Source organism: Sarcophilus harrisii, chromosome 4, assembly GCF_902635505.1.
Source record: "Sarcophilus harrisii chromosome 4, mSarHar1.11, whole genome shotgun sequence".
Lineage (NCBI taxonomy): Eukaryota > Metazoa > Chordata > Mammalia > Dasyuromorphia > Dasyuridae > Sarcophilus > Sarcophilus harrisii.
The window spans coordinates 425,787,974-425,809,908 of record NC_045429.1 but is presented as its reverse complement, the minus strand read 5'-3'; the positions used below and the strand labels follow the sequence as shown (position 1 = coordinate 425,809,908).

Sequence of the window (21,935 nt, the reverse complement as noted above, 5' to 3'; positions counted from 1 at the left end):
CACCCGCCTCACTGCGCGGGTGACCTCCCTGTAGCGCTATTCGGGCTCGGCTGCATTTCTTCGGCGGCCCCTGGGGCTGGGGGAACAACCGGCCGGAGCGCGCTACGGGCTCGGCCCCCCGGGTTAGGCGAGGCGCAGGAATGGAAGCCGGGCAGCCTCCCTCAAGGCAGCCGCCGCAGCCGCAGTAAAACCCGCCGAACGCGGGCCAGCCCAAGCGGCCGGGCCCCGGGCCAGGGTCCCTCCGCGGGCCAGGGCGGCTGGGCTCCCCCACAACGCGTCCCTCTCTCTGGTTGGTCTCCTCGGCAAAGTCGGGGTCCTCCGGCCAATCACGGGGCCGCCGGCCCGCGGGCGTCGGTTCTTGCCCGCCTGTGGCTTTCCCAGAGTGTGGGCAGAGGGGCGCGGTCAGGAATCTGTGGACACTTAAGGGCGAACCGCAAGTTTGGCCGAGTTCGAGCCCCACCCTCGCCTGGCCCTGGCGCCCCCGAACCCGTGTGAGGCAGAACCACTCCTGAGCAAAGCTGAGCCTGTGCTCTGTGTCCCCGGGAAGGACCCCCAGGACCCTGGCCAGCTTTCCCGGACCGCGGGCCCTCAGGACCCGGGGGTCCCTTTGCTAGTCTTCTTGAGGCTGGGCAGTGGATGGAACGCGGGGCCTATAGTCTAGGAAGACGAACCCAAATCTGACCTCACCATTCACTAGTATATGACTAAGGGCTAATCGCAGCTTTTTTCAGTGTCCTCAGCTGTAAAATGGGGATAATAATCTCAGGGCGGTGGAGCTCCAACGAGGTGGTTTTGTAAATAATTTTTGGAAATCCCTTAGCACATTTGTTGCGCGTCTGACTCTGTGACTCCCATTTGGGGTTCTTTTGGCAGCTATTGGAATGGTTTGTCATTTCCTTCTGCAGCTCGGTTGATAGATGAGAAAACTGAGTCAAATGCGATTAAGTGATTTCTCCTTGGTCACAGATTTAAGTGTTGATCTGAGGCTGGATTTAAATTGCAGGCTCTGAGCTCTATTCACTGAGCCATCTGGCTGTCTTGAGCACATAGTAAGTGCTTCATAAAGCCTTCCTTTTTCCCCAAAACCCTTTCAAGGCAAGCTGGTCAACTTCCCTAATAAATTCTCTCAGAGCCTCAGTTTGGAACTAAGTGTCTAGAGTCCCTTTTAGCTCTAAATCCCAATGTCTATAAATGAAGAATAGCATTGAAATGTTTAGAAAAGATAAATGCAGCAGACACAGATAAAATGTGATTATCTGGCATCATTACAGGAAATCCCTAATACATAAAGTTTATAGCCCTTTCTCTACAGTCCAGGAAGAGGACAGTGGGACCCTAAGAGCTTGTCTCAGGATGAAACAGATGCTGAGAGCAATGTGACATGGGATGGGGAAGAAATGAATACGAGTTACCAGATCCAAGACCAGTGTATTTATTAGAAAGACAGTTTGTAGAGGAGCAGGGGTTTCTTTCCCCTTTCGGGTCCTCCCTAAACTTTAGCCAGATGTGGTTCATTCTCCTTTGTGCTCTGGAGTGGGGCTGGCAGGAGGTAGTTCAGTTGTCCCCGTCTCTTGCTGGTCCTTGGGTTTCTGGGCCACCCCGGCCACCAAAGCCACATTCCTTAAATAATGGATATTGAAGCAGTTGGTTTGTTCATCCCCAGGCTTCTCATCACAACAGTAATCAGAATCCCTCCATGAGTCACGTCGGGAGCCACAGAGATCCTCAATGAAGGCCGATTTCTGTGAGAGGGAGTTGCAGAGAAAGGTGCAGAGAAAAGCAAAGAGTGGTTTGTTAAAGATGATAAACTTTGTCATGGAAAGGTGTTGAAAATGCCATTTTCTGGAATTGTTCCTATTTTTCTCCTCATTCCCTCACCCCCACCCCTAGATCTTTGCCACTCTACCCTTCAACTTCTCCCAGTTGTCCTTTTCAGCCCCAGGCCATTTTCCTTTTCCATTGGAACTCTTCCTTCTTGTGAGAAAAAGCAAAGCCTTTTTACTACAAAGCTGGAGTCCAGATGACAGACAGATGTTCAAATCGGGAAATGCTAGAAGGGTTCCAAGGAGTTGGAGATAGGAAAATGGGGCCCAGCTTGAGGCCCACAAGAGGCATGAGAAGAATGGGGGCAGGGAGAATGGAGTTGGAACTTCTAGAGCTAAGAAAATACATTCCTCCTCTCCCCCCCCCTTCCCCTTTCTCCCTAAAAAGGCCTCCCTGCTTCAGTTTGTATATTCAAGATACTGAAGAGAGAGCGGCTGAGTTGGCAAGCCGTGTGGGTGGCCTCCCCAGTGTCCCCCCTGCAGCTCCCCCAGGCCCAGACTTACCTCCTCCTCTGCACAGGCCCCTTGCTCCGCTGCTGGCAGTTTGCAGCACCGGGCCGTCATGTTCCGGATAAGCCCAGGAATCTGCTTACTGAAATGGGGAGAAAATGGGATGTCTTGAGAAACTTATTAAATTCTCAGCTCAGATCCTGCCTCCCAGGGGTCAAGCGTGGACTCGAGCCCTGGAGATTCCTACTTTGCCTTCTTCAAGGGAATGTTGGGGGAAGTTAGGTGCCTAAGTAACAAGACATGAATACCGAGGAAAGGGAGGGCAAACTTACTGCTTGGTGAGGACTTTTTGGTGTCCACAGAGCTGGTTCATCACATCAGGAGTAATCCGGCTGAGGTCAACGGTCAAGATGTCCCGGTCATAGTTGGGGTAGGGAGCGTGGCGAGCAAAGCATTCATCACGGGCAGAGATGGGGGAGCGGTGGCAACAAACGTGATGGTGGGTCTTAATTGCCAGCTCCTCGTCACAGTAATTGTCCAGAACATCCTCCCACTGCGTGAGAAGGGAGGAAGAGGTCAGGGCGGGTGGGGACAGGGCAGGAGAAGGGACAGCCCTCCCTCAGACTCTCAGCTCATAGGGTGTGGAAGCTGTGGGCTTAGGGAGGGGAGTCGTATCTGAAGAAGGGATGGACCACCTAGATGGCTGCGGGCAGAGAGGAGCAAGGTGGAAATAAACCTTTCGGGCTATTCTCTGGAAGAGGTAAAATGGGTCTACAGAGGACCAGGGTAGCTTAGAGACTGGTGGAACAACTTGGGGTCACGGGTGGATGAGGGCCAGAAGCATTTGGGACCAGATGTTGGAGATGGATGCAGGTTGGAGACAAAGACGAATGGATGGGCAGGATCAGAGGTCGGAGTTGGACGGACGGATGGACAGGATCAGAGGTCAGAGGTAGGCGGACGGATGGACAGGATCAGAGGTCAGAGGTAGACGGACGGATGGACGGGATCAGAGGTCAGAGGTGGATGGACCAGGATCAGAGGTTGGAAGCAGACTGCTGGGATGGGATCAGGCCGGAGATGGATGGACTGATGGACAGGATCAGAGGTCGGAGTCAGATGGTGGGATCAGAGGTTGGAGGGGCCTTCACTTACTGCCTGCCGGGCACAGGTGTAGTTGTCTCCTTGGTGGCAGCAGCGCTTGAATTTTCCCTCGAGCTGCGCCACGGCCCGGAGCTGAGGCACAAGGTGGTCCAGTATTTGAAGCCCTCGGGGAACAGCTCGGTATCGGCGGAAACGGCAGATGTTCCTAATGTTGCCCTGCGTGGGGACTCCCGGGGGGAAGGACACCGCCAGACCGGAGGAAGGCCTGGGGGGGTGACCGGGGCAGGGCCCTTGGAGAAGCTTGTAGTCTGGCAGGGGGGCATTCTCTTGGAAGCAGGAGAGGCGGGCCTCCCCCCGCAGCCAGCAGCATGAGTAGGCTCTGGTCTTGACTGAGAACTCAGACTCACAGAACCGAAACAGGGCGTCTGCCCACTAGAGCAAAAAGAGTCGGTCACTCCAGGAGTCTGGCGCCCACATCCCCTTCTCCTTGCAATTCAGACTAAACAGACCTCCGGGAAGTCGGCGGATCCTACTCTCTATCCCCTTATTTGGGAGATCCGGAGCGGAGTTACCGAGAGGCAGGGAGCCCATGGCTTCCCACCTCAAGCTCCCTGCGGGGGCCCACATTCAGCTCGCAGCATCCTCGCTCCCCTCCCACCGGCCCCCAAGAGCGCAGTCCTACCCACGACACTCACCACAGACGCCGCACAATCCAGTCGGCCCATTTTGAGGTGGCAGCAGCGGGTGTATCCTGTCTCCAGGAAGTTGAGGGCATTCCCCTGGCGGCTGAGGTGGGAGTGACCGGTCTGAGGCAGGTTCCAAGGGCCGTACACCACGTGCTTGCGGTCAGGGAGGCAGATCTGGTCGATGTTGTCCGGGGAAGGGCGCCCAGGGGGGAAGCCGTCCAGTCGGTGACCCCAGCCCCCAAAGCGGGGGTCTTGAGGGCAGTGACGAGGCTGGTTGTAAGGGGAGGATCCTGGGTTGGGATGTTCCATTTCTGGATCAAGGAAAAGCAGAGTCAGACAGGGAATGGGAGAATGGGGAACAAGGCTGCGTGTGGAGGAGAAGGTAGAGGGAGGAAGAAAGGGGAGAAGTTGGCAGCTCAGGGAGATGGTGCCTTTAATGGAGGCAGGTTAGGAAAGGAGGGACCGAAGGATTCATTCTGAGGTCTTACCTCTCTGGCCATTGGGATGCTCTTCATCCTGAGAGAAATCGACTGAGAGAGAGCGAGAGAGGAAAGGGATCAGAGATGGGGAGCCCAGACTCCGAAAGCCCCAGGGACCATCACTTCTCCCTTTCCCAGCTTCCTTGCACTGAAGCAGGAGACTAGACAGGAAAGGGCATTGCGAAGTTAGCTTTATGACATGGAAGGCAGGCGGGGATCTGGGTTCTAGTCCTGGTTCCACCACCGACCATTTGGGTCACTCTAAGCATGGTACTTGACATCTCTGGTTCTCAGGCTCCTTCCTCATTGGGGAAATGAGGAGGGCGGACTAGGTGGTCTCTCAGATTCCTTCTAGGTCAAAAATGGAATCACTTACTTTCTTTCTGCTCTTGTTGGGGAAACCCATCATCCTTTGGAGGGTGGAAAGGAGACTCTACTGCGGTGGGGAGAAAATGGAGTGAGAATCATCTCCAGAGGAGAATTATTGTTCCCATTGCTCCCAGGCCTGAGAAGGGATTTCTTTTAGGTCAGGAAGGTGCGCTGATGAGGAGGTAGAGGCAGGGGGGTAGACAGAAGGAAAAGGGGTTACCTTCTTTCTGCTCGATGGGGAGCTGAGGGGCATGCACTTCCTTTTGAAGAGGTATGGCTTCATTAGGAGTGGATTCTACTAGGAGAGGAAGAAGATAAAATGTCTTTTCACTAGGCAGGGCCCTCCTAGACTCAGACAGGAGAAGGGGGCTCCACCATTCTCCATCCCTACTGAGAGCAAACCAGATCATACAAGACTGGGGCTAGACTTATGGGGGAGGTGGGGAGGAAATCTTCCAAAGGCTCAGACAGGGCCGGGCAATACAAGATGATGATGAATGGAGCCGGGATATGGCATCTGGCCTGTGGAAGGGGACCAAGAGTTGATTTGCTTGACCACAGAGGGGCTGAACTAGAATTAATGGATTGCATAGAGGTAATTTCAGCCCCAAATGAGGAAAAACTTTTTAACAATTAGAGTTGTTTAGACTCTAATAATTTAGGTTGCTGGAGTGCATTCATCCTCATTGGAGGTCTTCAGGTGGAAATTGCTCACTTTTGGAGGGTTAGGAGGTAGATTGTTAGGGGATCTCTGAGACTGAGATTCTATAACTTTGTGCTTGAAGAGAATTGGAGACCCTGTCATCTTGGGAGAGGCAGGAAGAGGGATGGGCTTGGGGTGGGGGTGGGGGGCGTCACTCACTTCCGGTCTCCAAAGGGATTCTCTGAGGGCTTTGTGCCTGCTGCACAGGAAAGTCTTCAAACAGGTAATCCACTGTGGGTAGAGCAGACAATTACAGGCTGGGGAAAGCTGGTAGACTGGAGGGCTTTCCCTTCCTGGTTTTAGGGATCAGTCCCGCTACCCAGCCCCTACTCCCACCCTGGAAGAAGGGAAGACAGAGACAGACCTAGAGGGAGAAGAGGATTTGGCATCTGTGCTGAAAGGGAAACTTGGGACTGACCCGTTTCTTGTCCCACAAAGATGTGCTGGGGTGTGACAGGGTCTTGAAGACTGGGTTCTTGGGGCCTGGGAGGAGCAGGGGGAGCTGCATAGCCAACTAGGAAGAAATGGTTCAGTTAGCTGTGATTCCCACAATCCTCAACCACCCACCCCCCAACCTCCCCTTACACTCCTAAACCCTTCTCACCTTCTTCCTGGCTAAAAAGGAAAAACTGGGGAATCGACTCTCTCTGCTCGGAAGGCTTGGGTCCTGAGGAGACATAACGGGTGGGACAGTGGTCAGGAGGCTCCATCCTGTTGCCCCTAATTCCCAGCTCTTTGCCAGCGAGTGCGCCTGGCTTCCAGCCCCGAGAAGAGTATTTGGGTAAGAGGGAAGGGCCCTCATCTCCCTGCCTTGCCTAACCCTGAGATGAAGCGATAGGGAGGCTGGGAAGGAGAGAGCTGGGAGCAGGATTTAAGTTAACCCAACTCACAATTTGATTTATCAGGAGAAGGGGCCGCACCTCATTCTGCTTTGTACCCAAAGGCTCAGCCCCCGGCCCTGCATGTACTGGACGTGCAGATATTTAAAAAAAAAAAAAAAAATTCAGATCGAGTTTATTGAAAGCTGGACAAACCCTGAAACTGACCGAGGGGCTTCCTCCACATCCCCTCGTCCTCTAGCTTGGTTCCTTCCTCTTCCGTGTTTGACCAAGGGGGTCATCTGACAGGGGCAGCGAGTGACCCCTCCATCCTGGCTCCGAGCCTCACCCCGGCCTGGCCCGAAGGGAATGTGGCCAAGAGGTCGGGGAGGGGTTGCTGAGTCACGGGGCTTTTTGGTGGTGGATAGTCCTGGATCCCTGCCACGGTCTTCCTCTGGGGCCCACTGGGCTTTCGGAGGCAATGCTGCTGCTCCTGCCCGTTCCCCCAGGAGGGTCTCAAATCTTCAATGGTAGATGCTCTGGCTACCATCCTCTCCTGTGCCCCTGGGGGGCAGTGGGGCCCCTCCCTCAAGTGCTTCCTTCCCCAATTCCTCAGTGCCTTCCAAGGTCCTTCCCCGGGTTCACTCAGCCCCACCTACTCTTCTCAGTAACCCGTCAGTGCCTTGGATTAGCAGCACCCCCCCCCCCAAATTCCCTTGTTCAGGAAATGAGGGAAAGCAGAAGGCGCCTGGGGGAAGAGATAATGACCTAAGGGAGGACGGAGAAGGAGCAGAAGAAGGCTTTGAGGGGGTTTCTAGCTCCCAGCATCAGGCTTAGAAAGCACCGTATGAGAGCCTCTACCCAGCCAACAAGAGAATAGCAAGCACTTCGCACATCTCCAATCCCCTCTGGGTGAGCCATTGTTATCTAGTCTAACTTTATTGAGAACCAGACCCTGAGATTGCTGGCTGGGATGCTGGGATTTGAATCCGGGTTCCCTCGCTCCCGCTGTAACGCCCCAACGCCTCTGAGCAGCCCCTCTGCTCGCAGGGAAGGAAGTAGCCCCGACCCCCCCAGGGACACCCTTTCCCTTTCCTTGGGTCTCCAGCCTTTCTCTGGAGAGGAGAGGGCCCTGACCCAAAGGCAGATGGGAAAGGAGGGAAGCCGCCCGAGCCATCCATCAATCGCCAGCTAGCCACTTAGTGCTGAAGCTTTCCGGGTTTACTCCCAAAATTTATGTAAACATATGGATACCCCCATTTTATAAACTAGCCAACTGAGGTTCTGTAGCTCGAGTTCAGGATGGGAAGTCCAGGGCATTTACCTGGCAGTGAGTCAGTTCCCATACCTGTTAAGCACCTACTGTGGTACAAGCACCGCGCCAGGGGGTGGGAGGAGGGCCCCTTGCCTCCTGCCCGGGCTCTACCCCCTTCCTTCCCAGCCCAGACTCACCTCCGTGAGAGGCTGAGGCCCCCAGAGCCCAAACCACCAAGACTAAGGCTGCTGTGCGTGGGGCCTCCATGCCGGAGCAGGGGCTGGGCATCGGCGCCCGGCCGCCCGGGTTCTCTGGGACAGGTGTCCTGGCTGCTCAGGAGCTTCTGGGAACAAGGCGTCTGTCTGGGCTGCACTTTTGCTGTTGTGATTTCAGTGGGGTTCCTCCTCCCTTTATGGGCCAGGCCTGGAGCTCCCGCCCTCCCCTGGAGCTTCCTGATGTGACTCACTCTAATCCCTGGCAGCTTCCACCCTCCTCCTCCTCCAGCCCGGGTGGTCACTGAGATGTCTGCTCAGACCAGGTGACTCCCAAGGAGCAGATACCGGGGCCCCCTGGAGTCAGCTGCCTGGGAGTCCCCTTCTCTCTCCCCAACTCCCACTCAGCTGCCAGGAAGCTGAGAAGGGGGGTCTGGGGGAGAAAACCCCCACTGAGTGCTGGAGGACACTAACTGGGGAGACAATTTGGAGCTCCCACCGCCTTGTACCTCAATCTCTCTATCGCTCACACCCAGCATGGGGGTCTGCTCCCTGGAGGAGCTCTAAGAGGGGCTAAGTTAGGGAGCGGGGCACATGGCCCCCAACACTGCTGCCTTCCTTCCAGGGAAGTGGGAAGCTCCCCTCACAGGGCCAGAGCGAGTAGCCCTTTGCCCATTTATTTTACCCAAAGGCTGATCAGAACTACGACAGACAACAGGAAGTTCAAGTTTTTATTCTCATTCTTGTCCACACTTTCCCCTCACCAGTCCACAGGGTCGGTCTTTTCAGGAGAAAAGGGACGTCCCTCTTCCCACAACTCCAGTAGAGTTCCAGCGAAATGCCCCCCAATTTTTCCTCTGGGACCGACATCTCCATCCCATTCTTTCTCCCACCATTCCCGAGGGAGGGCGGCAGCTCAGTCTCCAGAGCCAAGAGATTGCTCGTGCTCATGGTGTGGCTCGTGCTCATGGTGTGGCTCAAAACATTTCCTCGGCGTTGCGGACCCTGGCGGCCTGCAGCTCCCGAAGCCGACCTACCACCTCTGCGACAGCCCGCTCTCCAAGCTGGCGCCCATCTCTTGCGCGGATGTTCACTGTCCTTTGACTTTGCTCTCTGGGACCCACCACTATTGGGGAAGGAAAAAGGGAGTCAGATGCCGGGCAGGGGGCTCAGGCTCAGATGCATGGGGTTCTGGGAGAGCGCGGCTCTGTGAAAGTGCTTGTGGCAGCGGAGGAAGAGAGCTATATTTAGCTGTGCCCCTGCTATGAGCCCTCAGCTGGGGAGACAGAGATAAGTAACAGCTCCTTCCCTTTCCGGCCCCATTCCCTGGCCCCGCTATCACTGCCGGTCAGGATTCCAGGACCGGTGTTAGCAGCTTGCCAAAGACTGACAAGGAGAGGTGCAAGAACGTCCTGCGCTGCACCAGACACAGATCCAGACGGTGTAAGCCAAAAGAGAAAGTGGCAGGTGATCTGCCCCTGGGCGCCGAGGCCCGGGCACCCAGGCCTTGGGGCACGAGGAATGCGTTTTCTAACAGAGAGGCCCTGTCCTGGGAAGATGGGGAAACCGAGGCATGCACAAAAGCCCCACACCGGTATCGCAGACATGTGGGGGGTCTCATCTCCACACACACCCCTTTACAGACATGGAAACTCTGGGACCTGCCCAAACCCCCACAAGCCTCAGGCTTCCGAGGTCGGATTCAGGTCCAGGTTCGGAGTCATGCCGTACCCCCTATGCCCCAGAATGTGCCATTTCCCCAGGCTGGCACAGTCCAGGAAAAACGAGCAGAGACAGTAACTACTCTGGGGCTCATTCACCTTCCCTCCCTCTTTCCCAGAGATAGGAAACCAGGCAAAGTTGGGGGCAGGGAAACCTGGCACGGTCCCCTCCTCCTTTGGGCCCAGGTGAGGAGACCACCTAAGAATGGGGGCAGATGCCAGGGTTCCAGGTGCCGGCTCTGCTCCCCACCCTGGAACCACTCACCCAACTGGAAGTTATATTGGGAGAGCTGGGCCCGCCGCACTCTCCGGCCAAGGGTCACGCTGGGATCTTTATCCAAGTCACCCACTAGGCCTGCAGCGAGCAGGGCTTCCTGCACCTGAGGGCAGACGAGGAAGTGACCAAGGGTCCCTAGAAACCGGCAGGCCCAGAAAGCACAAGTGGGGCCCAGAACCATTCTCCTCCACGACCCTGACTGGATGAGCAGCCACAGCTTCTAGCTCCCATCCCTGGGCCTTTACAATTTCCCCCAGGGCCCAGATTTGGGATCTCTTCCCTATTCTTTGGGGTAATGCTCTTTCCCTTTTCAAATTTCCTTTAATTGCATTGAGGGATCCTTTCATGGCTGTCTCTGTAGTTCTGCCCTGCACATAGTAGGTGCTGGCTCCCAAACCGGACCCTTCCACATCCCAGCCCCGATTTCCCTTGGACCCCCTCTCACCTCCTGTGCATAACCCTCTTGCTCAGCTCCTACAGGAATGACCATGGCCTGCAGTGGAGAGAGCCACAGGGGCCTAGGGGAGAGGGAGAAACACAGAATGGAGTGGGGTCTCCTGGTGGGAGACGAGCTGAGGAGCAAGTAGAGATCGGGGGTGGGGTGGGGGTGGGGGGCTTTCAGGATCTAAGAGTTTCAAAGGATTGCAGATTTAGAGCTGGAAGCCCCTACCCCCACCCCCACCCCATGAGCTAAAGATGAAATAACTGGCCTAGGATCCTGTGGTCACAAAGTGAACCCCAGTGGCCCCATCCACCACATCATGGGGCTTCTACTGGGGGGGGAGATGATTTGAAGTCACAAGTCAGGACCAGCGGCCTTACCATTTGCCTCCATAGTTCTCGGCCAGCACCCCCAACATTCTTTCCACTGAGCCCAGCACTGCTCGGTGAATGAGGACCGGGCGCTCCAGGACCCCCGCCTGCCTTGAGGTGAAGGGAAGGAGAAGGTCAGAGCCAGTGACGCTTGCCCCTTCCCATTTCCCAGGCCCTTAAATACCAGAGAAAGCTCCCTATGGGGTCAAGGTGGAGGGAGGAGGGGCAGGGCCTGTGGGTGCTTCATGAGCATGTGTCAATCTGAACCACTTCTTAATTACAGTGTTGATTTCTGGCAAAGAGGATAAGGAGGAGATGAGGCAGAGGCTGTTTCCCATGGGCTGGTACCTAGAGAAGCCTCCCTACCCCATGTACTGGAGGTCAAATCTCAGGGGCAGCTGGAAGTCAAGCTGGATAGTCCCGCACTGGTGGGGTCTGCCCAGGGCGTCCTGGATATGAACATCAATCTGGAGGATGACAGCAGATATGTGGGGGGTGAGTTAGGAGCGGGTCCTCCATGACCCTAAGCCTTGGATCATGGACCTGGACCAGGAAGGGGCTCTCAGGGGCCACCTAGAGAGAAAACTGAAGAGGGAGGTGATGTGGGCCTTTTTGAGGGGAGTGTCTGCCCACTGGACCATGCTCCTACCTGTCCCAATCCCCTCATACAACCCTCCCTCCATCCAGGTGTGCCATTCACCTTGGGTCCATAAAAGGCACCATCTCCAGGATTCAGCTCCCAGGGCTTCCCAAATTCATTCAGGGCTTTTTGAAGGATCTGGAGGGTGGCAGAATAAAGTCACTCAAATTCTAGGGGATCTCCCATCTTACCCATTTTTCCCCAGAATAATGGTGGATGAAGGGTCCAGGACCAACCATCCCCCCCGCCAGCCCCATGGAGGCTCTCTTCCCTTCTCCCCCTCCTCCTGACCTGCTCGGCCTGGTCCCAAAGGTGAACCTCCCCTAGGAAAGACGACGGCCTGGTCGAGAGCCCCAGATGAAAGGAGAAGCCAAGGACTGTGTAGACTGAGTGAAGGAAATCGAGGCATCCTCGGATCTCAGTCTCCAGCTGGGGGACAGACACAAGGAGAAGTGCAAGTTTGGTGGAGGGCCCAGGAGCTGTTTGTGTCCAGGGGCCACTCTGAGGAGGAGGAGTGACAGCAGGAGAAATCGAAAGGAAGCAAGAGTGAGAGAGGGTGACCCTCAGGGCCACAGAGAAGGGACAGGTCTGCCTGTAGGTCCCCACAAAAAAGGAATGTGGGAGTGTGGGAAAGAGCTGGGAGAGCAGCCAGGGAGGTGTAAAGATAACCTGATCTGGAGCACAGAAGATGTGGGCATCATCCTGCTGGAACCTCCGAAGCCGAGTCAGGCCCCCCAGATTCCCAGAGGCCTCGGTTCGGTGCAGGGCCCCAAAATCCGCCAGCCGCAGGGGCAGTTCTCGCCAGGACCGGGGTCGGTGGGCAAAGATTAAGCTGGAGGTGGGGAGGAGAGGGGAGTGACTCCGAGTTTCCTGAGAGGATCTGGCCCCTTCCCTGCCACTCTCTACCCTCCACACGTCCTGGCCTAGGGCCTGCTCCACTCCAGGGGCCGCCAACTTCTCTGTGTCACTCAGATGGCTCTGTAATCCTCATGTCATGTCACGTGTGCTATCTCACTACCCAGCTAGGCTGGGGACAAGAATCTGGTGTCCTAAGTGACCACCGGGGCAGAGGAGAGCTCAGGACACAAATTCTGGTTGCCCAAAGTGAGGGCCAGAAGGGACATCAGGGAATATCTAGTCTGATTTTGTTTTCCCAGGCTGTGCAGCTAGAGGTGGCAGAGGGGAGACCAGAACTCAAGCCCCTCCCACCCACCAATCATGGCCCTCTTGGCTCACCAGTGGGCAGGGCAGTTCATAGGCTTGAGGGCCAGCCGGTCCCTACGCTGGCTGGTGGAATAGTCACTCTGGCAATCAGTGGGCCCATCAGCCTCTGGAGGCTGAAGAATGAACATGTCTTCACTGTAATGCTCCCAGTGTCCTGACTGCTCCCAGAGTTTTGTAGAGAAGAGGGTTGGGGTCCTCACCTCGGAGAACCCTCGTCGGGCATACTCTTCCTGATGGAGATGGCAGAGATCAGCAGAAGTGGAGAGCTGCCAGTTCCCCCCGCCTGACTCACCTGACCCTGGCACACCGATGTCCCCTTCCCCATGCTCTCTTCCCCTTCATCCCCGACATATACAAACATTGATGCTCTGTCCCTATTCTGTTCCTGTTCTCTCAGGGGTGACCTGGCTCCCTCCTTAGCAATCCCCTCTTTCCCTTGGTCTCTTCCCTTCAAGGTTCTGGTCCCTCCTACCCTGATGAAAGTCATCAGCGTGTTATAGATTCTTGTCCCCCGTGGCAGGAAAAAACAGCTTCCTGGGCTCAGCTCGTGGAAAAAGAAAAGCTCCTGGTCCTGGAGATCCACAAACTGGGTCATTATTGGCTGGAGATCTCAGCTCCTCAGAGCTTCCTAGTCCCTCTCTGGTCCCGAGCCAGACCTTCCCAGCAGCTTCCTAAGCTCCCCTTCATGCCTCCTCCCTGGTAACCAACCCTGCCGTACTTTCCCAATGCGTCTGTGGTCCTTCGCTGTTGCTTCCTCCCTCTGCTTCTCCCAGGCTCTCAACCCCTCAATGGAGGGGAAGGAAATGCCGTATACTCGCTGCAGTGGCTCCTCAGCCCCTGAAGACCCCACCCACAATGAGGATGAGTTCTAAGGGAGAAAAAGGAAAGGGAAGGTAGAAAGGGCTCAAGAGCAGCCTTCCATCCTGTCCCCTGTTGGTGACATGAGAAGTCAGTAGAGTTGCCTCCATTAAAGCCCGTTTTGCCCTAACTCCACTTTTCCTCATCATCACCAGCAGTGAAATGCTTCCACTCTTCTGGCTCCCAGTGATCAGATGCTTTTCATTCACATTTAATTCCTTTCTTTCTTATACCATCCAAATTTTGATCTGAATTAGACTTCCTGTTCCATATTCACTGTCACTGACATGTTGGAGCATGTTGTAACTTGAAAGCTTGTAACGCTATTAAATGGAGCAAAGGTTCGGCTGCTGACTAGAGCTCATGGTAAACCGAGCAGGCCCCAGTGATGGAGGACTGATGAAGGGGATGAAGGGAAATCACCTAGTGTTGGAAGGGGAAGGCTTGGTCTGTGTCAGTGACAGTGAATATGGAACAAGAAGTTTTGAATCCAACATCATGACTGGGCTTTTAATGCTAATGCTAGTGAATGTCTTCTACCACCTTGGAATAGTACTTTCAGCTATTTAAAGCATTTTCCCATATACCTACATATAACTACATCTGGGCACTCTCCACTTGTCCTGACCTATAGCTGGCTACTGGACCCCAATGGCTCTGAGGGCAAAGTGAGGCTGGTGACCTTGCTCACCCTTCTTCACCTAAATCCAATTTACTTGTCACAGCGTCATTGCCCTGAGGTCATGGTCCTCTTTGAGAATGAAGTTCAAACAAATATATATAATTTGTATATAATCTACCGTAGGTAATTTATTTTACCATATCTCTAAGAAGTGGTGACAGACAGCAGGAAAGAGAAGCCTAAGAGTAAAGGGAGCTGTCCCCATGGTCAGAGTGGGCTAGTCAGGCCCAGAATCCAGAATCTTTTGGCTCTCAGTCCTGGGGCTGCTCTCCATCTGGACAGATTTGGACCTGGCTGTTCTAGCAGGGTAGACTTAAAGCTTTGCGTTTCACTTTGTCAACCTACCAAGCCTTCCTATAGGGCAAGCCTCTAAAGCAGGAAGCCCTTTCTCCTCCTTTTTTCCATTTGTGCCTAACCTTTCCTGCCCTGCTCCCTCATTCTGTCCCTGGTTCAGAGAAGCTTTTCTAGAAGTCCTCCTCCAGCTCCTGTTCATTTATACTGTATCCCTTCACCACATACAGGGATATGTTCTCATAAACAGTATATTCTCATTTCTTTTTCTGTTTTGAAATATTTGCATTAATGTCAACACAAGTGTCACAACTTTTGTTTTTCTTCCAAATCTCCACTGGATTGTCTATTTATTTTTCTTATTTGGTCATAATGTGAACTCTATTCTGTTTTTTCTCCCTCTCAAATTGCATTATTTCATGGACATCTATCTATCCCTATTTCTCTTAATTCTTCATAAATGCTGATATTAGTTGCATTATAGAATTCAAATACATCAATATACCACAATTTATTTATGCATCTCCCATTAATCAACATTCAAGTTGCTTCCATTTTTTTGCAATAGGAAATAGTGAAGCCAGGAAAATCTTTGAACAGCCTTAGAAAAGACCCCCAACAACCTCAGGGTACGTTGTTAGTAAGGGAATTATTATTCAATCAAAAGCGTAATTATTTTGTAACTTTTACTATGTAGTGCCAGGTTACTTTCTAAAACAATTCCAGCAACAAAGTAATGGAAAATGTTTATAACGCACAAGAAGACACTCTGTGTCTCTTTCCACCCCCATTCCTTGCAGAGGTAGAGGATCAAGGGCGTGGAACAATGAATACAATTTCAGACTGTATGATACCTTAGGGGTTAACATTGAACATTTTTTCTTTAAAAATTATTATTAGAGGAAGTGCGTTGTAGTGGATAGAGGGCCAGGAAATCCTGGGTTCAGGCCCTGCCTCTGACACATACTGCATGTGCAGTCCAGGGTAAGCCCCTTAAGCTCCCAGCCCCCAAAGGCCTCTCTCTTGAACTCTAGGTTTCAGGGCTGACCCTGGTGGGGCTTCCTCATGTGGAAGGTCCATCTATCATTGAAATCACAGGGGCAGTCTCTATCTTCTCCCCCCTTCCTATTATAAAATGGAATGGTTCAGTTCTCTGGAAGGGCATGGCATTGAAAGTATATATGTGTGTAATAAAAAACCAAAAGACATTAATAAAAGTATATCTTGAAGTTTATCTGATTTTGATGAAGGCTTTAATCTACTATATGGATTACATTTTCCCAGTTCATTTTTGTTAAGATACACCTACACTCTTAATTTTGATGTAATAAGCACATTCCTGTGTCCCTAGGATAATGGCTCACTGCTCCCTTCTCCCCTCCCCATCTTCCCCTTCTCCTTTCACTGACCGTCAGGAGCTTTAGCACACCAATCTGTCCTGTATGTCGGAGGTGGGGGCCCTTGCAAAGGTCAACTGATGTGCCACATCTGGGAGAAGGAAGGGGGTAAAAGGATCAGTATCCCACAGTATTGAGCCTCTATTTTTCTCCTTTTCACAAAATGTAGGCACTGAAGAAAGGCTGCCTGGTGGCTGAGGGAGGATATGGCAGATAAAACCAGCCCCTGGATCTACTGCTATGTCTTTGATTATGACAGAATGAGTTTTTCACTACCCCTGGTCACCATCACTTGTGTTCTTCTTACCCATAGACTGTAGCAGTTGGTTCCTTTATTTTGTCTTCAATCTGTTGAAGCTTAAAAGGGTTATCCTGGGTGAGAGGAAGTCAAAGGTGATATGTTATTGAGAGGAAATCATTTCCCTTGGTTCCAACTGATGAGGGAAGTGCCACTGCCTCTGATTCCTTCTGACCTTAAAGAGCTGACCAAGCTGCTCCCGAGAGGCCTCCAGCCGCCGGAAAGGGTGAGCAGCAGCCACGATCCTCTGACATGTCTGTTCTAGGATAGGCAACTCTGAGCCCCGCACTGTCCTAGAAAAATAATTGGTTAGAATACATGAGATAGCCCTTCAACCTACATTGGACAGAGGAAAGAACAAGGGAGAGTTGTTCCCTTGTTCTCCCTCCCACAGAGGGAGACAAGACCCATTCAGAGAAGATAGAGGGACAAATACAGAAGCTTCTGTGGGAGAGAGTGTAAGAAACTGAGAGAAAGTCATAGTACACACAGTCTAGTTGAGTAGTTAAGGAAAATTAGCACTGAGGAGAATGGTCAGGAGAGGTTAAGCAGGGGAAGCCTAAAGTAACTTTAAATCAGAAAATATGAAAGGAGAGGAGGATCAGGAATTGTAAGAATGAGGGAAACCTGAGAGCTGGGGACTAGGATAAAGAATACCATTCCTTTCCCTTATTCTATCCTTGCAAATAAAACACATTTTTCACTCAAATTCCACTCAATGATAAACAGAAAACCTGGGAGGAAAAGGTCAGAGTGCAGAGGAACATAGATCTATTCTAAAGAATCTTAACCTAGTCATGTTGCATTCTCCAAAATGAACACTACTCTACCTCCAAAGAGTGCTTACTGAGGGAAAAAAAATTCCTTTTGCTCTCACCCTCTCCTAACTCTTTTCCACTCACCGATTCCCTCTGAGAGCCATGTCATGGTAGAATCCACAAGAGGTGCTGGGGCCACGGCAGAGTAGGGCACCCAGAAGATGTTCAGCAGCTGCCCCCAGAACATGGGCACTAGAATGCCAGAACAACTGGAATCAAAAGAAAGGAGTAATGAGTATCTTTCCCTCCCGACATTTAACATTCTATAATTAATTAGCTCCTTGCCTTGTTAACCTCAGGTAACCTCAGTCCTGCAGGAGGACTGCAGGAAGGTGGAAGAAGATTAAGGCAGAAATAAAATACATTAGGGCTGGAAAGGACCTCAGAAATTTTCTAGTTCAAACCCTTAATTTTATAGGTGAGGATAACGAGGTCCAGCAAAGTGATCCAGAGAATACCCAAAGTCCAATAGCTATTTAGTAGAAGTGTGGATTAGAACACATATTTCCTCTCTGTCTTATTCTATTCTTACTACCCACCCTATTTCCTGCATTAGCCATGAATAAATGAAAAGAGGGTATAAGGAAAGTTAAGAGGTGTATATTTCCTTCTTTGTTCCCTTCTACATGAAACATTAATTCTACTTGGCTTTTGTGACTCTATGTTGATCTTGCTTCTTATACTTATGAAAGCTTTAGACAGGGCTTTATCTTAAGTCTATTAACTTTCTTTTTCAGCACCAAACATATAGAATTCTCTTGGTCTTCTCATCTTTTCTTTCTTCCCCCAAACAGCTTAGTGACAGGTTGTATCTGAATTAGATTAAAGTCAATCTGCATTAGCTGAATAAACCAGGAAAGGGGAAAGTGGAAGACAGTCTGGCTGTGGGATACACTGTGGAGAAGAAAACTTGTAATGGGCTGAGGTTTGAGTAGGTGCACTGAGGTCCCAAGCCCGTGAGGCTAAATAGTAATTGGGCTATACTCTATTAATATACATGATTGGATAAAGAATGGTCCCTGCCCACTCTCCCTGCAAGTCCTGATGTGTTGTATAGGAAATGACGATTTTGGTGGGTGGAGGTAGAGAGAGACAGGAAGAGAAGCTGAGAGGGATTGGGCCTGGGTTCCATACTCCTAGCTGCTGGTCGTGTGGCTGCTGGTCTAGCTAGCTTCTTGACTCAGCTGCACACGTTGCTATCGCCGATTCCCTTCCACCTCTGATCTTTCTTCACTGAGAATAAAGACTGACGATTTTCCCCTAACCTGAATTCCTGACTCCGGCTGATTTAAAAATACGCGGCCTTCACAAAAACTCAAGAGGACTGCAGATGTGTGTGACCTTGAGCAAATCATATGAATGCTGTCTTAGTTTCCTCATCTGTAAAAGGAGAGGCCTAGACTACATAAGCTCTAAGATCTTCCCCAGATCTTAGATGGCTGGAAGAGAAGGTCAATACGCTTTTGAGGATAACAGATAATTCTCAAAAGTAGTTTTGTTGGTTTAATGTCTTTCAGTGTTGTATGCTACCTATCTGTCCTTTCTACCAGTACCTGTCCATGCTGTATGCTGGGGGAAGGGAGGGAGGCCTGGAAAAAACTTAATAGAAGACCTGGATTTGGGGCAAGACACTTGAGCAGTTTGAGTCTTAGTTTTCCCATTTGTAAAAGGGACATTGTAATACCTAGCTGCACTTAATGTGACAATTATAGAAATCAAACCAAAAGAACTTGACAAAGTCTACCTAACTTCCTCTATTCCAAAGCTTCTTGAGTTATGGGCTGCTACCCCATATGGGGTTGAGTAACTGGATGTGGGAATCATGAAATTATGATTTACTATCAGTAAATGTTTGGTCTGTATGCCTATGAGGCAAAAAGGGGTCTTAAGTGGACAAAGTTTAAGAAGTGCTGCCCTATTCAATGCACTGGCTTTCAGAAGGTTCTGTGAGCATAAGTCGCAAATGCAAACTTTACAGAGCTACATAGAAAGGCCAGTTATCCTAATCAGCAGGCCGGAAAGGCTTTGGTTACAAGCCCAGTGACGGACAAAGCTCAGCTTGGCCCAATCTGGAGAGGCAGCAACCCCAAGTCTGTGCAGAAGGTCTGGAAGAGCTTCCGCCTGCTTAGTACTGCTAGGGAAGGACCGAAGCGGCCTTCAAGGGTGGGACAGATTCGGCCTGAGAACCTCGTGAGGAGGGTTTTCCACCTCAGTTACCAGCCGGACTTGGAGGAGGTTCGGAGGAGGGCTCGCTTACCGCTTTTCCTTCGGGGGAATCAAAAGTCAGGAAGTCCAGGTCGGCATCGCCCTCCAAGGGCCGGTCCAAATCGTAGAGGACGCCGTTGACTCTGGCCGCTACAGCGCTGTCTGCCAGGGAACAACTGAGACGGGGAGGGGGGGAGGGGAGTGGGGAGAGAAAGGCCTGGGTCAGGACCCGCTCCCCTGCAAGCTGGGGCACAAATACGGGCGCCAGCTTGTCACCCCCCCCCCCCCCAGAGAAAGGGAGGGAGTTTGGTGGGGCCTCGAGAGCGGTGGCCCGGGAGTCCCGCGTTTCAGTCTGGTCAGCGCCTGTGCCGCTGCCTGCCTCAGTTTACCCCTCTATGAAATGGGGGTCACGAAGTGCTGGGCCCCCAGGGGTCGGGAGCCCCGCCCGCGGCCCGCGCCGCTTCTCCACCACCTACCTGATCTGCCGCGCTACCTGGTAGGGGGTGGTGCTCCAGGCTTCGCCTTCCAGCCTGCGGCCTCCGGGAACCAGGACACGGATGGGCCGCCGCTGCCTCCGGGCCTTCTCCGCCTGCGCCGCCCATAGCTCCTCGAAAAGGCCCAGCCTCTCGGCCAGCCGGCGGGGAAGGGTGGTCGCGGGGGCCTGGGGGGGAGAGGAGACACGACGCTGGGGGGGGGGGGATGGGCCGGACGCTGGCTGGGCCGGCGCGCAGTTTCGGGGGCAGGGGACCCATCCAGGGATCCGCACGCACCGTATGCAAGCCGCGGCCCGGAGCCCTCCGGGCCCAGAGGCGCCGCCACGGCCCACGCATACCGCCGAGCTCCAAGCAAAAGCTGCCACTGAGCTTGTCCCGGAAACGGCTCTTACCGGTCTCCTTCGTCCCCACTAGGCTTCCGGTCCTAGACCGCCTTCGCCCATTGGCCGAGGAGCCTGCCACTCAACCGTTCTGGGAACGCTTGAAAAAACATACCCCAGGCAGCAGGGGGATCCGCTGCCAAAGGTTCCGCCTACCTGGGCGGCTCGGGATGCCGCCTGAATCTGAGCTCCTCCGGCTACCGGAGGGCAGTTTCGGGGGCCGAGCCTGACTAAGCTGCCCACCCGGCACCTAGGGAGGGCGCCCGGAAGCCCCCTCGACCTTTAAACGAACATGCAAATGAGCACGTGACGGACACGTGTTCTCTCTGAAGCCCGGAGCATCCTCCTGGCCCCCACCCAGGACTGCCCATCGCGGCTCTCACCTCGCACTACGAAGCCGGCGCCTCCTGCCGACCGTGGGGCCGAGCTTCCCTGCCCTTAGCCTCTCCTTCCCACACTAAATCTGGACACCGGAGACTGGGGCTGAATCTGTTTATTGAATCAGTCACAAGGAAAATGAGGACGAAGGGTCTCTGGAGGACGGTGGGTTTTCCCTCAGAGAAGCTTATTGACTCTGCGCGGCTACAGAGGTCAGAGCTTCCTGAGGGGCAGGGAGAGAGGGGGCTGAGTCTTTGGCCCGAGTCATAGATCCAGGAGCCCAGATCTGGCCTCTGTCTTCTGGCCTGCGGAACAGCCTGAAATGGAGAGAGAAAAAGAAACGTTGTGGGCAAGGTTACACAAGTGGGCGCATGCAGATCACATACAACTGGACAGGAATAAGGCACGCAGAAGTCCTCACCCCTGCTTCACTCAGTGGGGAAAAAGGGAAAAGGGGTGGGGATGAGCACGGCGCCCCAGACACCCCATACTCCTCCCGCTGGAGGAGAGCAGTGTGCACCCAACGCTCCACGGAAGGTTTCATCGGCTCATCAGTCCAAATCTGCACAGTAACTTTCTCCTGTACCTTATTTTTTCATTAATTTTAAAGTCAATTTTTATAATTTTTCTTTACATCAATGTATTCCCCTCAGTCACCCTTTTCCATGGAATAATCCCTTAAAACAAAGAACAAGCACGCGAAAAGATTTAGCAAATCCATATTTGAAAAGTCTGACAATTGCTCAGTAACATGAAGTGACTTTTCTCCGGGGCCAACTGCCTTATCTGTGGAATCAAAAGGGCACAACCCTAATTCCGGCTCTCTTCTCATTTCACCTGGAAAAATTCAAAAACCTATTTCACTTCCCTGCTTGCCTCTCTGGTCTGTCCTCTACTTAACTGCCATATAGTCCTAGAATACATCAGCCCCACTCTCAAAAACTGTCACCTTGTTTCTAGGATGAAATGCAAAATCTTGCCTGCCATTTTAGGTTTTCCACAATCTAGCTTTCCCCTCACCACCCCCAACATTATTTCACATTACTTTCCTTTCTGTAAGCTACAACCAATTGGTAGACTAGCTGTTCCTCTCCTCTCCCCATGACATTCCACCTCTGCCTGTTACTGTATAAGTGCTTTTCCATATCTAGCATGTCACACTCCTACCTTCACACCAGAGCAGTAGAATCCCTAGTTTCCTTCAAAGCTCCAATTTGGTACTTTTCTCCTGCATTTGATCTTTTCAGAGATATTAGCAAAACCTCCTTTGTAGTAACTATTTTGTATTTATTTGCACACAAGTTATATCTATTATAACATAAAGCTCCTCAAGAGCAACTTGTTTTGTATTCCTTGTGACTGGCACAGTGCCCTGATTTTAGTAAAGCTACTTGAATTGAATCATTAAAATTGCTTTTCAGTTTTGAGCCACAAGAGAAAAGAAGGTTCTCTCCAGTCACCTCTACAGAACAGACTTAACTCTGAATCACCTAATTACTATCCTGACTAGTGATTGAGACCAGTTCCAGCTCTAGGAAATTTAACCCGTTAGTCTGGCTG

At 52.4% G+C, this 21,935-nt stretch overlaps 3 protein-coding genes across 10 annotated transcripts in view; all 3 read right to left on the bottom strand.

Moving 5' to 3' along the window:
- Positions 1-1,411: 1,411 nt before the first annotated feature.
- On the bottom strand, positions 1,412-8,092 carry ECM1 (extracellular matrix protein 1). 3 transcript variants are annotated; one of them, XM_012549691.3, is made up of 12 exons: positions 7,885-8,092; positions 6,219-6,281; positions 6,033-6,128; positions 5,774-5,845; positions 5,132-5,209; positions 4,919-4,978; positions 4,552-4,593; positions 4,073-4,374; positions 3,429-3,809; positions 2,606-2,826; positions 2,328-2,415; positions 1,412-1,742 (listed from the first exon to the last, which is right to left on the bottom strand). In XM_012549691.3, exons 1-12 carry the CDS (start codon positions 7,973-7,975, stop codon positions 1,512-1,514), a joined length of 1,725 nt encoding a protein of 574 aa, XP_012405145.1. In that variant the 5' UTR covers positions 7,976-8,092; the 3' UTR covers positions 1,412-1,511. The 3 variants fall into 3 exon arrangements, with proteins under 3 accessions (XP_012405145.1, XP_023359324.1, XP_031823334.1); XM_023503556.2 differs by having other exon boundaries at positions 5,132-5,206; XM_031967474.1 differs by lacking the exon at positions 3,429-3,809.
- Positions 8,093-8,616: 524 nt separating this feature from the next.
- Positions 8,617-20,038, bottom strand: TARS2 (threonyl-tRNA synthetase 2, mitochondrial). Of its 4 annotated transcripts, XM_031967465.1 has the most exons (18): positions 19,894-20,035; positions 19,600-19,784; positions 19,176-19,299; positions 17,003-17,127; positions 16,276-16,393; positions 16,110-16,174; positions 15,815-15,893; positions 13,293-13,442; positions 13,047-13,145; positions 12,587-12,804; positions 12,020-12,182; positions 11,642-11,779; positions 11,411-11,488; positions 11,077-11,177; positions 10,720-10,821; positions 10,343-10,415; positions 9,886-10,000; positions 8,617-9,025 (listed from the first exon to the last, which is right to left on the bottom strand). In XM_031967465.1, exons 1-18 carry the CDS (start codon positions 19,951-19,953, stop codon positions 8,877-8,879), a joined length of 2,142 nt encoding a protein of 713 aa, XP_031823325.1. In that variant the 5' UTR covers positions 19,954-20,035; the 3' UTR covers positions 8,617-8,876. The 4 variants fall into 4 exon arrangements, with proteins under 4 accessions (XP_031823325.1, XP_031823324.1, XP_031823326.1 ...); XM_031967464.1 differs by having other exon boundaries at positions 8,932-10,000; positions 19,894-20,036; XM_031967466.1 differs by lacking the exon at positions 13,047-13,145 and having other exon boundaries at positions 8,932-10,000; positions 19,894-20,038.
- Positions 20,039-20,425: 387 nt separating this feature from the next.
- The window catches only part of RPRD2 (regulation of nuclear pre-mRNA domain containing 2), a 79,042-nt gene continuing 77,532 nt past the window's right edge, over positions 20,426-21,935 (bottom strand). Inside the window, exon 11 of one of the 3 annotated variants that reach the window (XM_031967460.1) lies at positions 20,426-20,692. In XM_031967460.1, the coding sequence (XP_031823320.1) occupies positions 20,563-20,692 (130 nt within the window). In that variant the 3' untranslated portion in view covers positions 20,426-20,562. The remainder of the gene's footprint in view (positions 20,693-21,935) is intronic. The other 2 variants (XM_031967459.1, XM_031967462.1) reach the window with 2 other exon arrangements.